Source organism: Belonocnema kinseyi, chromosome 4 (assembly GCF_010883055.1).
Source record: "Belonocnema kinseyi isolate 2016_QV_RU_SX_M_011 chromosome 4, B_treatae_v1, whole genome shotgun sequence".
In the NCBI taxonomy this organism is placed as follows: domain Eukaryota; kingdom Metazoa; phylum Arthropoda; class Insecta; order Hymenoptera; family Cynipidae; genus Belonocnema; species Belonocnema kinseyi.
In genome coordinates this window covers 17653149-17669839 of record NC_046660.1, presented here as the reverse complement: position 1 = coordinate 17669839, position 16691 = coordinate 17653149, and the positions used below count along the sequence as shown (strand labels likewise).

At 23.2% G+C, this 16691-nt stretch overlaps 1 protein-coding gene across 3 annotated transcripts in view; it reads right to left on the bottom strand.

The window, feature by feature from the left end:
- Nucleotides 1-16691, bottom strand: part of LOC117170611 (protein suppressor of sable) — a 36627-nt gene that overhangs the window by 3149 nt on the left and 16787 nt on the right. For 2 of the 3 annotated variants that reach the window (XM_033357490.1, XM_033357491.1), the window contains exons 4-7: nucleotides 15597-15973; nucleotides 12461-12653; nucleotides 7795-8120; nucleotides 4750-4978 (exon numbers count right to left, since the gene is read on the bottom strand). In XM_033357490.1, coding sequence (XP_033213381.1) covers nucleotides 4750-4978; nucleotides 7795-8120; nucleotides 12461-12653; nucleotides 15597-15973 — 1125 coding nt within the window. The remainder of the gene's footprint in view (nucleotides 1-4749; nucleotides 4979-7794; nucleotides 8121-12460; nucleotides 12654-15596; nucleotides 15974-16691) is intronic. The other variant, XM_033357492.1, reaches the window with a different exon arrangement.

The window sequence follows — 16691 nt, the reverse complement described above, 5'->3', positions numbered from 1 at the left end:
ATTTTCAGTGAAGTTCCTACTAAAATGCAGTACCTAAACGTACTTTATTTTACTCTAATACATTTCCCAAAGTTTCAGCTCGATATTTTATTTACAAAAAAACTTCTTAGGTTCAAAAAAACATTCAGTGAACTGAAAAATTGTGGTCGGTAATATAGGTATTTAGCTGTGTCACATGCCCTTAAATTCCCGAGAATTTAAGTTCAGGTTATATAACCGAGAATAATAGAATTTTTATTTTTAACAATATTTTTATTGTTCAGGTTATATCAGCGGTTGAATATAACTTATTTTCTAGCTCAGGCATATTAAGAAATTAGTGTTCAATTATACAAATTTAAAATTTCCAAATGCAATAATTTATTTCAAACAAAAAAAAAGTTTTTTTTTTTGCTTTAAAAGATAACTCTTTAACAAAATACTGGAATTTTCAACGAAATAATTGAATTTTTACCATAATAGTTGAATATTTAACCTAACAAGACAAATTGCCAACGAAAAAGTGTCATAGTTTATATTTTAATAAAAAAATAATGAAATTTATACAACAAAAGAAAGAAATTTTAACTAAAAAATAATTTTTTTACAAAAAAAAAACGCGTATTTCTAACTAAAAATATCAATCTTAAAAAATGGAAGAGTTCCATTTTCTGTTAAAAAATTAATTCTAAACAACAACAAAAACGGAATTATTTTCCACTGAACAGTTAAATATTCAACCGAACATAAGCCTTCAATAAAAAAAATTTCACAATGAAGTTTAACTTTGACTCAAGTAGTTGAAGTTTCAATTAAAAAAGATTAATTTATAACAAGATAATTAAACTTTTAATCAACGAGATGACCTTTCAAGTTAAAATATAAATTTTTAACAAAAAAGTGATTTCTTAAGAAAGCGATTCAACCAATTGTTTTAAACAAATTAGTTGAATTATCAAGCAAAGAAGAACGATTTTTAACCAAAAATTTGCATTTTCATGCAAAAAATGAAATTTCTTCTATAACTGATGAAGTTTTAAATCAAAAAGATCGATTTTCAAAAAAATAGTTTGAATTTTCTATTGAAAAAGATTTTAGTCGAATTCTCTCGATCAAACCATGAATTTTCAATTAAAAAAGACGAATTTTGAACCACAAAGGACGACTTTTAAACAAAATTGTTGAATTCTTTAGCAAATAGTTGCATTTTTATAAAAAAAAAAATATGAAATTTATCTTAAAGCAGAAGAATTGTTTATTACAAAAAAAGTTGAGTTTTCATCCAAAAAAGATTCCAGTTAACTCAATAACATCAAAAATTGAATTTCTGTAACAAAAAAATAAGTTTCTACGAAAAAAAAATTGAATTTTGAATCCAAAAGGCGAATTTTTTCATCCAATAAGGATAAATTTTTAACAAAATAGTTCAATTCTCTACCAAATAATTGCATTTTTATCCAAAAAAAGATCAATTTTGTACTAAATAGATGAATTTGTAATAAAAAAACAATTTTTTTTTATAAGTGTAACTTTCATCCATAAAATATTTCAGTTCATTTTTCAACACCAAAATATAATTTTTAAATAAAAAGTAAATTTTCGACGAAAGAGTTAAGTTTTCAAGAAAATAGTTTAATGGCTTCATTTCTAACCAAACAGTTGCATTTTTATAAAAAAAAAAAGATTTAATTTCTGCGAAAGCAGGTAAGCTTTAAAATAAAAAAGACAAACTTTCAAAAACTGGAATGTAGAAGAAAAGAGTTTAAAAAATCCCTGTTCCAAGACAAAATTCGTCACAATTTAAAAGTTCCTTCTTCCGAATTTTGGGCAGTATTTCGAAGAGGAAATATTTGAGAATTATATATATTTTTTTCCTTTTACATTTTTCAGAAACTTTTTTCTTAAAAATTACTTTTTTTGTTGTTGGAAGATTAATAATTTTAATTGAAAATTCATCACTTTTTAAAAATGTAACTACTTTGCTGAAAATTCATTTTTCTACTAAAAATGTAATTTTTCCAGTAGAATATTCAATTATTTTTTTGAAAACCCAATGTTTTGATTTTTTAAGAATTCGATTTTTAATGGAAAATTAAACAATTATATTTTTGGTTGAAATATTATATTTATTTTTTTATGAAAATTCAACTATGTAGTTGGAAAATTATATTTTTTATTTAAAAATTAAAACTGTGTTTTGAAAATTCATGCAATTTGTGGAAATACCGTCTTTTATGTGGAAACCTAATCCTTTTTGTTTCAAAATTCGTCTTTTCGGTAGGTATAAAATTCAATAATTCCAGCTGAAGATTCATAATTTTAGTTGAAAATTCATCATTTTGGATGAAAAATAATTTTTCCAACTGAAAATTTAATCGTTCCATTTTGGGTCGAACATTGACCTTTTCTAGTTCAAACTTTAACAATCTGGATGCAAATTAATTTTTTTTATATTGAAAATTCATTCATTTCACTAAAAATTCACGTACTTTGTTTTAAAAAATCGACTTTTTTGGTGGAAAGTGATTTTTTTCCTATGAAAATGTTGAATGTTCAAAATAATATTTTTTGTGTTAAAGATTCATAATTGTAATTAAGAATTCATTTTTTTGGTAGAAAAATAAGCCATTTTGATTGAAAACTTGTTTTTTCTTTGGATGAAAAGGAATTTTTTACCGAAAGTTTAATTATTTTTAGGTCGATTTTTTTGGATGAAAATTCTTTTATTTTATTAAAAATGGATGTTTTTTATTTAAAAATTAAACTGTTTTTTTTTAAATTAATGCAATTTGTGAAAATACCGTCTTTTTTTTAGAAAATTAATCTTATTAGTTTAAAATTTCCCTTTTTGGTAGAAAAGTCATAATTTGTAGTTATAATTTTATCTTTCTTTTTGAAAAATGAACTTTTTACCTGAAAAATTGACTTATCGATTTAAAATAAAAATAATTTAAATTCTAATTTAAAAAATTTTCTGTTATAAGTTCAATTTTTAATGTTTTTAACTTAAAATTTGTTTGATATGATTGAATTTTGAACATTTTTCATTTTATTGGTCCATTTATTTGTCATTTTATTGGAAAATAATAGCACGGATTTCAATTTTTTAACCAGAAATCTTTGAAACCATTTAATTTAGAAATTTTTTAATTGAAAAAAAAAAATAGAATTTGAAATATTTAACAATATTTGACTTTTCACTTAAAAAGAGAAGTTATAAAAAAATATTCAAAACTAAACCATTTTAAACGGAATCCTTAAAAATTCATTGCTAAATTTAAATTTTGAAAGTTACAATTTTAATTGTACCATTTTTTTATTTGTACGCGAAATCGTTAAATTTTTCTGCGTAAAAAACAAACTGAACAATTATTAATTTAAAACTACTTAAAAATAAAATAATTCGATTTAAAAGGATTTATCTGCTTATAGAAAAACTTTGAATCTCACCATTCTAATTTTAAAAGAAAAGGAATAAATTTTAGTACTTAATTTTTTTCCTGGTAAAATTTCAAGAGTTTGTACTTTTAAAAAATAATTTGTAAGAAAAATTTTAAATGATTTCATAATATTTCGAAAAATGTCGAAAAAATCTGAAAGATTTTAAGGCAGCTTTTTTTAATTCTGAAAGATTTCTCACACGAAAAATTCGTATCACTTTATGACACATTTAGAAGTTAAAAAAAAATTCATTTGAAAAGATTTCGAAATAAAATTTGGAAGCTTTTTAAGGATTTTGAAAGGTTTTAAGAGAATGAAAAAATATTGCTCAAGATTCACGGGAAATTTTTTTAATGATCCAAAATTGTTAAAAACAGAATCTAGAAAATTTGACGGCAATTTTAAGGAAATTCTGTTCTTTTTTCATTTTTCTTGAATTTAGAGAAAAAATTTTTTCTCCCATTTATTTCTATTTTGGAAGACGAAAATTTGTTACTTTTAACATCTTTAGTGAAAGAAGCCAATTTTGGTTTTCCATTTTTTTTTTAGTTGGAAGATTATCCTGAAAGATTTTCCAAAATTTTTATGAAAAAATTGGAATAATTTTAAACAATATCTAGAAGTTTTAACAAATTTTAGAAGGGAATTTTCAAACTGATTTTTCCTTTGGAATAATTAATTTTAAGGTGTATATAATTTCAAAAGGTTTCCAAAATTCGTAAAAAAGAATCTGGAATTTTGATTTTATTAAAGAGAATTTAAATTTTTTAAATCATATTTATTGAGTTGGAAGAGATGAAATTTTAGTTTTTATTTATCTGAATCACAAAAGGAAACTTTGGTTGTTTTTCATTTTTTATTGAGTTCAGGGGATGAATTTTTTACCATTTATTTGTATTTATTGGAATTTTTTTTATTGAATTAGATGGGTCTATTTTGGTTTTTATTTTCTTATGAATTGGAAAAGGCAATTTTTTATTATTGATATTATCATAGAGTTGCAAATGACAAAATATTTTTTTCTGAAAACTTTTTTTTTCTGAAACTCTTCAATTTATAAGTTAAAAATGTTGCAGTTTGATGACATTTCACGAAAAATTCTTCAATTTTAAAGTATTAAGAGCTTCCATATTATAAATATAAATTATTGAGCGTTTGATTAAAACAAAATTTGAGTTTTAATTTTAATACTTTAAAATTCAGCGATAAATTTTATTTGTAGTTCAGTTTTGATGACTTGAAACATAAAATTATCAGTTTGAAGAGTTCAAATTTCGTAATTCAAATGACCGTGAAAACTTTGATGAAAAATTTAATTAGAAATCTCACCTTCGGAATTGCCGAGGTCCTTTTCCTTTTCGGGCTCCTCCTCTTCGACCGGCATTTCAATCACCAGATCAGATTCTTCCTCCTGGTCACTCTCCTCGTCCACTTTCGATTTAGTGATATTTGCTATCTCGTCTGCTATGTACACAACACGAGTCGGTTTATTCGTCCCACTCAATAGCTGCCGTAAATCGACGTCTTTTGGTCCTGCTTGGGCGGCTTTACCCTTCGACTGTAAACAAAAAAATAATTTAAAATTAAATTAGACTTAAAGAAAATTTAATATTTTCAGTCAATGAAATTAAAAAAAAAAAAATAGAATTCTAAAGCTACAAAATATTCCACTTGAAGTAATAAAAACTGAGCTGCAAATGAAAGCACTCAAAGTGGAACTGTTGAATTTTGAACTTTTAACATTGAAATGTAAAGTTTTTTCATTAATAAATTTTAATATTCAAATGTTCAATAATTTACGCGTATAAAATTAAAGGTACTAACATTTTTCAACATGAAAAACTATAAATCCGCGTTATCATTTTCGAAACTCTAAATTAAAAAATCAATCTATGAACTTTAAAATTTTCAAAATTATATAATTTTAAAGAATTTTAAGCTAGAAACATTAAATTTTAAAAAAATGTTGACTGAACACTTCTTAAATTAGAAATTCATTAATTTTCTTTTTAAATATCTTAAACATACTTGGAAAGCTTAAGGAATAAAGGAAAAAAATAAAGGAAGAACTGAACCTCCGAATTAAAAATATATTATTGATAAATCATGAAAATTTTTATTTCAAAGTAAAATTATCGAAATCAATGATCAAAAAAAAAAAATTAACTTCTAATGCTTTTAATTTTTATTTGTGTTTTTTTTTTAATTTTAATTGTTTAGAAGTTGAAAGGAATCAAGAAATATTTGATAAACTTTCGAAAATGTTTCAGAGTTTTCAAATATGAAAATACTTTTCACTGGCATGAATTTTTCTCAAGATTTTCAAATATCATTCCAAATTTTTAAAAGTTACCTAACTATCTTCTAAATTTTCCCAGCAATTTTAAGAAAATTTGTTTATTCTCTTGAAAACGTTCGAAATTATTTTCAGTTCTACGAAATATTTTTTGAATTTACCCGATTTTTATTCGTTTTTACTTTGCAATCTTACTAAATTCAAACATTTTGCTTTAAAATCTTCTAAACTATTTTTAGAAATTTTAGAAAATCGTTTGTTATGTTTAAAAACCTTTTTTCAATTTTCTCTTATAGTTCACTTTTCAAAATAAAAAATTATTTACAATTTTCACACGAATATAAGGAAAATTATTTTTTTTACTTCTTCTAAGCCTTCTAATTTCTAAAAATTATTCAAATTTTAACTGCATTTTTTATTTATTCTGCAAAATTTTGAAACTTGCTTTGACATCTTTCAAACCATTTTTAAAGTTTAGTTTTCAACCAAATGGTTGAATTAAAGATGAACTGTCTACTAAAAAAGATTACTTTTTTTAAAAAACTAATTAATTTTCATCCAAATGGCCGAATTTTCAAACAAAAAGTTAATTTTTAACCAAATAGGCGGCTTTCCTACCCAAAAAGATTAATTTCCAATTGAAAAGGACGAATTAAAAAAAAAACAGTTGAATTTCTAAAGAACCGAATTGAATTTTCAACCAATTGGTTCAATTGAACAAAAAAAAAGTTAATTTTTAACCAAGGAAGATGACTTTTTTATTTAAAAAGATGAATTTCTATTCCAAAAGGAGGAATTTTCAACAAAACAGTTAAATTAAAAAAAAAAAAAGAGTTGAATTTGTAACCTACCGAAATAAATTTTCAACCAAATCGTCCATTCTTCAAATTTTCAACCGATTTATTTTATAAAATACATTTTTAACAAAATAAATGAATTTTCAATCAACTAATTGAATTTAAAACTAAAGAATATAAATTAATAACCTTGAGTTGTATTTTCTACAAAAAAAAAAATAATTTTTAACAGAATATGTACATCAGTTTTCAACCAAATTTTTGAATTTTCAACCATAATGTCAATTTCTCAAACAAAAAAGTTAAGTGGATTAATTGTCAACCAAGAAAGATGATTTTTCTATTTAAAAAGATTAATTAGTAATAAAAAAAAGAAGGATTTTTCAATAAAACAGTTGAATTTTCAACTAAACTCTCCAATTCTCAAATAAAAAGGTTAATTTGCAAAGAAATAGTTGAATTAAAGATTAAATGTCAACCAAAAAGTTGGCTTTTTAACAAAATAGTTCAATTTTTAATATAATATATATACATATATATTAATATATGATTTAAAAACATACATTTTTAACCAAAAAGGTGTAGTTTCTACAAGAAAAAAAAACAAGAATTTTTAACAAAGAGAAATCGAAGAAATAAATTCGCAGTCATTTCCTGGTTTACAAACATTTTTTACGGTCAATAAATTTAAAAAAATAGAACTCTAAAGCTACAAAATATTCCACTTGAGGTAATAAAAACTGAGCTGCAAATGAAAGCACTCAAAGTGGAACTGTTGAATTTTTAACTTTTAAAATTGAAATGTAAAGTTTTTTAACTAAAAAATTTTAATATTCAAATGTTCAATAATTTACGTTTATAAAATTAAAGGTACTAACATTTTTCAACATGAAAAACTATAAATCCACGTTATCATTTTCGAAACTCTAAATTAAAAAATCAATCAATGAAATTTAAAATTTTCAAAATTATATAATTTTAAGGAATTTTAAGCTAGAAACATTAAAATTTAAAAAAATGTTAACTGAACACTTCTTAAATTAGAAATTCAATTATTTTCTTTTTTTAATTGTCTTAAACATTCAACTAAAAATTTAATCGTAAATTCAACTGTTTTGTAGAAAAATTATGTAATTCGTCGAGAATTAATCTTTTTTTTTTTTTAAATTTATCCACTTTTTTTGTTGAAAATTTAGCTGTTTTGTTAAAATCTCGGTTAACAAAAATATGTTTAAGGACAAAAAAGAATAAAAGTGAAGGAAAAAGTTTAAAGGAAATTACCTGTGCCCGAATTTCGTCCTCTTCCACGTCTTTCGTAAAGTCCTCCTTCACTTTCGCTTTGTTCGCATCGCTTAGATTCGCCTCACTGTAGAAATCCATTGCAATTTTTTGGGGTCTCATCAATTGCTGCTGGAGATGCTCCTGAACGGCAAGATCGAGAGCAGCATTTGGAAGTTGGAGGCCGAGTTGATTCGCCGATTGCAAGAGCATAATCTGCTCGTACGGAACTCGATCCTCATCCGAACCCCAGCGAGTCTTCTTTCCAGAGGGTTTCCTCTCCTTCATGGTATTCTTTTGCCCACTCAAATCTTCCATCCCACCAACGCCTGAACATTTTTAATTGAAATAAACATTTTAATTATATAAGCGCAATTATTAGAAACAATCGTCTCGGAACTTATTTTACACGGTTTCGAAAATTTCTTATAATTTTTTTCTTCTCAGTTAAACAAAAAAATCAACACAAAAACAACTAACTTTCAAAGAAATAGTTGGTCATTAATTTGCAACAAAAGAGATTAATTTGCAACTAAAACAAATAATTTTTCAACCAAACATTAAATAGTTAAATTTTTATTTTTCCAACAAATAATGTTTAATTTAGAAAGCTTTGAAAAATTATTAGCACCATCGATTAAGTAAATAATTTTATTAATAATCAAATTTGTTTCTAAAGTTCATAAATTTGAAGAAAAACTTTTCATTTAATCTTTTTAGTGCTTTAAATTTTTAACATTTCAAGCAAAAATATTGAATTTTCAACCATATAGGAAGATTTTTAACCAAACAGTTGACTTTTGAAACAAAAAGATTAATTTTCTACACAAAAATAAAAACAATTTTTCAAAGAAGTGATAAATTTTTTACTAAAAAGATTAATTTTAACAAGAGTTTTACTCTCAACCAAAACATGATTTTTCAACTAAAAATAATGATTATTTATCTCGAATATTAGAATTTTCAAACAAAAAGATTAATTTTCTATAAAAAAGACGATTTTTCAACAAAATACATGAATTTTCAACGAATCATATGAATTTTTATCAAATAAGAAAGATCCAGTTTTCAACTAAAAATGGAATATTTAAATTTTCTGTTAGAAAAATTAGTTTTCCACACAAATAAAAACAACAAATTTTTTAACAGCGTGATAAATTTTCAAGTAAAATAATAAATCTTCAACTGGAATACATTATTTTTTTAACCAAAAATGTGAATTTTAATTTTAAAAATTTACTTTCAATCAAAACATAAAATTTCAACGATTTATATGAATTTTGAACTAAAAATGACAAATTTTAAATAAAATAGTTGATTTTTTGAATAAAAAAGATCAAGTTTTCAACAAAAAAATTTAATATTTAAATTTTTATTTGAAAAATTAATTTTCAGACAAGATTAATTTCCTACAAAAAAGAAAAACAATTTTGAATTTTAAAAAAAATCAAACAAAAATGGAATATTTAAATTTTTAGTTAAACAATTATTTTTCCAGAGAAAAAAAAAACAAAAAATTGTCAATCAGCGATAAATTTTGAACTAAAACGATAAATATTCAAATTAAATAAATGAATTTTAAACTAAAAAGATTAATTTTAACAAAAGAGTTTGACTTTCAACCAAAACATGAATTTTCAACGAAGTTTATGAATTTTGAACTAAAAAAATACAATTTTTCAATAAAATAGTTTAATTTTGAAATAAAAAAGATCAATTTTCCACCAAAAATTGAATACTTAAATTTTTATTTTTAACCGAGATTAATCTTCTACAAAAAAAACAAAGCATTCTGAACAAAGATTTTTTAACTAAATAGCTGAATTTTGAGTTTAAAAAAAATTAAATCAAAAATGGAATATTTGAATTTTCACATAAAAAAAAGTTTTCCACAAAAAAAAAACAAGTTATTAACTAAAATGATAAATTTTCAACTAAACTGATAAATCTTCAACTGAAATAAATTAATTTTGAACCAAAAAGATGAATTTTAAGCAAAAGTTTTACTCTCAAATAAAACATGAATTTTCAACTAAAATGATTAATATTTAACTAGAATACTCAAATTTTTAAGCAAGAAGATTAATTTTCTACCAAAAAGGCGATTTTCCAACAAAAAATTTGAATTTTTAAATAAAAAAGATTCAGTTTTCAAACAAACAAAATAGAATACTTAAATAATCGGTTAAAAATTAATTTTTAACCTAACTGATAAATTTTTAACTAAAATTATGAATTATTAACCAAGAAGAAAGAAAAACTTCTACCAGAAAATACTAATTTGCAATAAAAATATAATTTTTCAACTAAAAAATATGAATCGTTAACCATAAATTGCGTAGTAAAATTTTTAGTTAAAAAAATTATTGTCAACCAAAGAGATGGATTTTCAACTAAAATGATGAATTTTCGACTGAAATGAGTGAAATAAAACAAAAATTCAACTAAAATGATTAGTCTTTAAATGGAATAGTTGAATTTTTAATCGAAGCGATACATTTTCAACCAAGAAAATTAATTTTTTACTAAAAAGACGAATTTTCAAATACAAAAGTTACATTTTCATAAAAAAAAATTAATGTTCAACAAAACAGATGATTTTTCAAGAAAATACATGAGTTTTCAACGAAGTTTACGAATTTTGAACTAAAAAAATACAATTTTTCAATCAAATAGTTTAATTTTGAAATAAAAAAGACCCATTTTCCAACAAAAATTGAATACTTAAATTGTTATTAAAAATGTTTATTTTCAACCAAGATTAATTTTATATAAAAAAAAACAACGAATTTTCAAGCCAAGATTTTTCAACCAAATAGTTGAATTATGAGTTTAAAAAAAAATCGACAAAAATGAATATTTAAATTTTAGTAAAAAAATTAGTTTTCCAAAAAAAAATAACAAGTTTTCAACCAAGATAAATTTTCAACTAAAATGATAAATCTTCAACTGAAATAAATTAATTCTGAACCAAAAAGGTGAATTTTAAGAAAAAGTTTTACTTTCAACTAAAACATGAATTTTTGACTAAAATGACTCAAATTTTTATATAAGAAGATTAATTTTCTACCAAAAAGGCTATTTTTCAACAAAATATTTGAATTTTTAAATAAAAAATATTCAGTTCTTAAACAACTGAAACGATAAATTTTTTGGATTAATTTTTACGAAAGACGAATTTTCAAATAAAAAACTTACATTTTCATTTAAAAAAATTAATGTTCAACAAAACAGATGAACTTTCAAGTAAAATAATGGAATATTCAATTCGAATAGTTACATTTTCAGTAAAAAAAAATCTCCAACAAAAAAAAAAATAATCTAAAAATAATAGTTACATTTTCAAACAGAGATGCATTTTCAACTAAAATGATTTATCTTCAACTGGAATAGTTTATTTCTTAACAAAAACGATGAGTTTTCAACCAAAAAGATTAATTTCTAGTAAAAAGCCAAATTTTCCACAAAACATAGGAATTTTCAACTAAAAAAGTTACATTGTCATTAAAAAAATTAATCTGCAACTAAATAGATATTCTTTCAATAATATGATGAAATATTTACATTTTCAGTAAAAAAAAAGTATAAATAAATAACCAAAAAAAAAGTTATTTAAGAAAAAAATGGTTACTTTTTCAAACAAAGAGATGAATTTTTAAGCCAAAAGATGAATTTTCAATCAACAAGATTAATTTCAACCAAAAAAAGAGGGATTCTCGATAAAATACATGAAATTTTAACTAAAAAAGATCAATTTTCAATCTAAAATTGAATAGGTTCGTTTTTCAGTTTAAAAAGTTAATGCATCTGCAACTGAAATAGTTGCATTTTAAACCAAAAAGATTAATTTTCAACTTAAAATGATAATTTTTCAACCAAAAATTAAAAAGTTAAATTTTTATTTAAAAACCTGATGTCCAATCAACGAAATGGATACTTTACTAAAATTATGGAATATTTAAATGGAATACTTACATTTTCAGTTTAAAACAAATTTTTATCAAGAAAACAATACATTTTTAACAAAATAATTAAAGTTTCAACTAAAATAGTTAAATTTTCATTAAAAAGAAAAACAAAAATTTTTAACAAAAGAGTTTTAACATTCAACCAATTAGTTAGATTTTTATTCCAAAAAAGATCAATTCTGAACGACAAATGTAGTAATTGATATATCAATCAAAAAATATTTCAATGTTTAATCAAAAACAGTTAAATTCAGCCTGAACAAATTCAAATTTACCATTTTTTTCCCCTCAAAAATTTCCTGTTTTAAACGAGAATTCTTTTCAAAAATTCCCCGTTTCAAGTCAACATTGTAATAATTTAAAAAAATTATTTATTCCAGATCTAAATCTCATATTTCTTTCTTGACAATTCAGTGATCTAACTCAGAATAATATATAATTACATCAGAATTACAATTCTTTTAAAAATTCCCTTTTCAAAGCCAAAAATATATGTATTTTTTTTTTTTTTTTAGAAAAAATCTCCGTTCCAAAGCAAAGATTGTAATTTTCTTGGAAAATTCCCTGAACCAGCTCAAAATTGTCATTTTTTTCAACAAAAAAAATCATGTTCAAAGTCAGAACTGTAATAATTCTTTTAGATTTTTTTTTTTAGTGAATGAAAAATCCCGTTTATTGGCAAATTTAAGACCTTTTTTTACCTTCATCTTTTTCTTCATTTCCAATATTCAGTTCGAATAGACTCGGAATTTTTTGATTGGTCTCCTGGCCCTGGGACAAATTTTTCTCCGTGTTGTTGATCATGGTCAAAGCACCGTCTCTGCTCAGCCTTGGGAAGTTACCGAGGATTTCTTTCGGCGCCGTCTCCAAATGTTTGAGTAGAATATTCTTCACCTGATAAGCAAAACAAAACTGCATAACACAAATCCTTTAAACATAAAAAAAGAATTTTTTAATTCAGGGTGGCGGCCACGGCTCAAGGAAAACCTCAAAATCAGGAATTAAAAAAAAAAAGAGAGAAAAAAAGCCACTTTTTAAAATAAATATATCACTTTAGCAATGTTTCTTTCAAGAATAATAATAATAAAATAAATAATTAAACCATGGGTTAATCACTATTAAATTCACCTATTTTTAAATTGTCTCAAATTAATAATTTGACCGAATTTAAAAATATTTTCAAGAATTTAGCGAATTTAATCAAAAAAAGCTAAGAATTTTTCTAGAGCTTTACAAAATGTCAAGGTATTTCAAAGGATTTTAAATATTTTATAAAGTTTTAGGATATTAAAAAAAATTTCTATTAATTTTTATGATTTGAAGGGATTTTAAAAGCTCTCGATATCGTAGAATTATCGTAGAATTTCGAATATTTCAAGGCATTTCTACAGATTTTAAATAATTTAAAGATTTCAAAGAATTGATCAAAATTTAAGGAATTTTAAAAGATTCTATGGAATTTTTAATTTATTCCAATAATTTGAAATAATTTCAAAGTGTTTAAAATTTTTTAATTTTTCAAAGGGATTTTATAAGATTTCCAAAGATTTCAATGACTTAAATCAATTATCCAGGATAATATTTTAATATTTATTAATTATTTATAAAATTAATCATTTTTGTAGAGATAATTTTTGTAGGGTTTTAAATATTTGAAAAAATTTCCAAAAATTTTTCCCAAGTCCTAAGAATTTATTTGAACTTCAACTTTTTAAAAAAACTTTAACTTGACTTCGTCCTTATTGGTTAAATTTAATTGTTATTGATTTTATATTGGAATATTTTTTTGTTTAAAATACAAAATATTGCATTTTTTTGTTGAAAACTGAGTTTCCTATATTAAAAATTAATTATTTTAACTGAAATTTTGAAAATTGATTCAATTTGTCGAAAATCTGTCCTTTTTGGTTGAAATTTAATCTTCCTGGTTGAAAATTAAAATGTTTTGGTAGAAAATTTACCATTTTTTAATCAAAACTTATCTTTTTAAGTAGAAGCTTCAATTATTTATTTACAAATTCCTACATTTTTAAGGAAATTCGTCATTTGGGGTGGAAAATTAATTTTCTTCGTTGAAAATTTATCTTTTTGTTTGAAAATTTTAAAACTTTGTATTCAAAATTCGTTTTTTAATTGAAAATTCCAATATTTTGTTAAAAAATCTTCTTTTTTGTTGTTCAAGATTCGCTAATCTGGTGGAAATTTATTTCTTTGATTAAAAATGTAACAATTTTGTTCAAAAAATCGTTTTTCAGAGAAAATTAATCTTCTTGGTTGAAAATTTATCTTTTTGTTTGAAAATGCAACTACTTGGTTAAAACTTTTGAACCTTTTTTTTAACTCTGCTAACATTTTAATTTGGTTACAAACTCGTCTTTTTGGTATAAAATTAATTTTTTAACTAAATTTTTTTGGTTCATTTCAACTGTTTTTTTTATTTAAAATCATAAATTTTTTTAGTTGAAAATTCCACTTTTTAGTTAGAAATTAAATGAAATTATTTTCTAACAATTTTTTAAAATTCATATCCTCAAGTTAAAAATTTAAGGCATTTGTTGAATATTCGTTTTTCTGTTTTAGTTCCAAATTAATTTTTTTAATTATAAATTCAAGTAATCCAGTTGAATATTCCATAATTTTACATTGTCTAAAATTGATCTTTTCAGTTGAAAATTGGAATATTTTTGTTAAAAATTTGTCCATTTTTAATCAAAACTTCAATTTTTTTATTTAAAAATTCAAGTTCTTTATAAAAAATGCAAGTATTTTATTTATAATTTTTCTTTTTTTGTTAAGAAAGAAGCAAAGAAAGCAAAAAAGATTAAATTTTAACCAAAAAGTGGTATTTTTATTTTAAAAAACCACATTTCTGCGAAAACAGATGATTTTTCGCAGATTTTTAAAACAAGAAATAAGTTTCTACGTAACAAATTGAATTTTTAACCAAGAAGGATGACTTTTTAGCCCGATAAAATTTTTAAAAATATGAATTTTTAAACAAAAAAGGATTAATTTTTAACAAAATAGTAAATTTCTCTAACAAATAGTTGCATTTTTATCCATGAAAGCTGAAATTTCTCTTTAAACAGACGAATTTTTAATTGAAAAGAAAAAAACAAATTTCAAAAATACAGTGAAATTTTCATCCAGAAAGGATTTTAGTTCTCTTTTTAACCCCAAAATATTAAATTTAAATAAAAAAGTAAATTTGTTACAAAATAGTTCAATTTGCAAAAAATCAGCAGAATTTTCAACCAAAAAGTATAACTGTTTCAACAAAATTGTTGGATTTTCAACCAAACAGTTGCATTTTTATCCAAGAAAGGTGTAATTTCTTCTAAAGCAGATCAATTTTAAAATCAAATAGTTAAACTTTCGAAAAAGAGTTAAATTCTCAAACAGTTAAATTAGTTAAATTTTCATCCAAAGAAAACTTTCACTTCTCGTTTCGTACACCAAAAAAATAACTATAAATAATAAGTTAATTTTCTTTTAAATAATCAAATTTTTAACAAAAAATTAAAACTTTTTAATAACATTTATATCCAAGAAAAATGCAATTTATCTGCTAAAAAAATATTTTTCTTCCAAAAAAGATTTCAGTTGACTTATCAGCAACTAAACATAAATTTTAAACAAAAAGTTAATATTCTATAAAAAAAAAATGTTAAATTTTTAATCTAAAAAAAGATGAATTTCTAACCAAAAAGGATGTCTTTGCCAATTATTAATTTTCAAACTGAAAACTCAACCATTTTTGGTTAAAAAATTCGTTTTTTTTCTCTCTTTTTTTTTTTGTTGCGGCCACCCTCTCTCAAATGTTAAAATATAAATTACCTGCTCGTTCAAGGGCAGATGCGAGAACTTGCAGTTGTCTCCTTGACTACACTTTAACCCTGTATGAAAGAATTTGCATGGAAAGTCATGATGCATATAAAGACACTTATCCCTCTTAGCACAACAATCCATGAGATAAAATTTACACAACTCCATCTTCCGTGGTGGCAGAGCGTTGTGGGAAAATGGACAGTCGTCACCCCGATGACACTTTCCCTGCATGTAGTAAACGCAAATCGCGTCCGGATCCTGTCCATGATCGTTGTTGTTCGGCTGATTATTCCTCCGGCCATTGTTGCGCTCGTTTCGATTCTGATTGTTCCGTCCCTTGTTGTTGTTCTTGTTGCTGCCGCGCTCGTTTTTCCCGCCTCGACGACCTTCCAAACAAAAATATCCAAAAGGACGGGGAAAAAAAACAATTAAAATCAGACTAATTTTTCAAAGGGAAAATTTCAGGCCACACAGTCCCTATGAGATAAAATATAGGGACCGAATGGTACTTTTTTCGCGGTGAAACAACTTCAGGATAAATTTTTAAGACTTCAAATCAATTCAAATTCAATTACAAACAATTTCAATGAATTGGAAAGAATTTTCAAGTTTAGACACTTTTAATTGAATTAAGTACATTTGAAATCAGCTTTTAAAATCAAATCCTGGAAGAAAATTTCTTAACAATTCCAGGTTTTTTTCTCGATATATCAAATATTTTGCACTTTTTATAATAATTAACTCAAAATATTTATACAATTTGGCGAGTTTATGATAAATAATGCTGTTTTTTTTTCAGTTTTTAAGGATTCGATTGAAATGTTTAATTTAGAAAGCGTTCGAAACTTATATTACAAAATATTCTTAAATATATATGCACCATCGATTAATTAAATAATTAAGTAATACTAAAGACATAATTCCTTTCTTAAATTTGTCTCTAAAGTACCAAAAAATTGAATTTTTAACTAAAAAAACGATCAGTTGTCAACCAAAGGGATGACATTTCAATTAAAATTATAAATCTTTAACTGTAATAGGTAAATTTTAAATAAAAAAGATCAATTATTAAAGAAAATGATGAACAGTTAACTGGAATACATT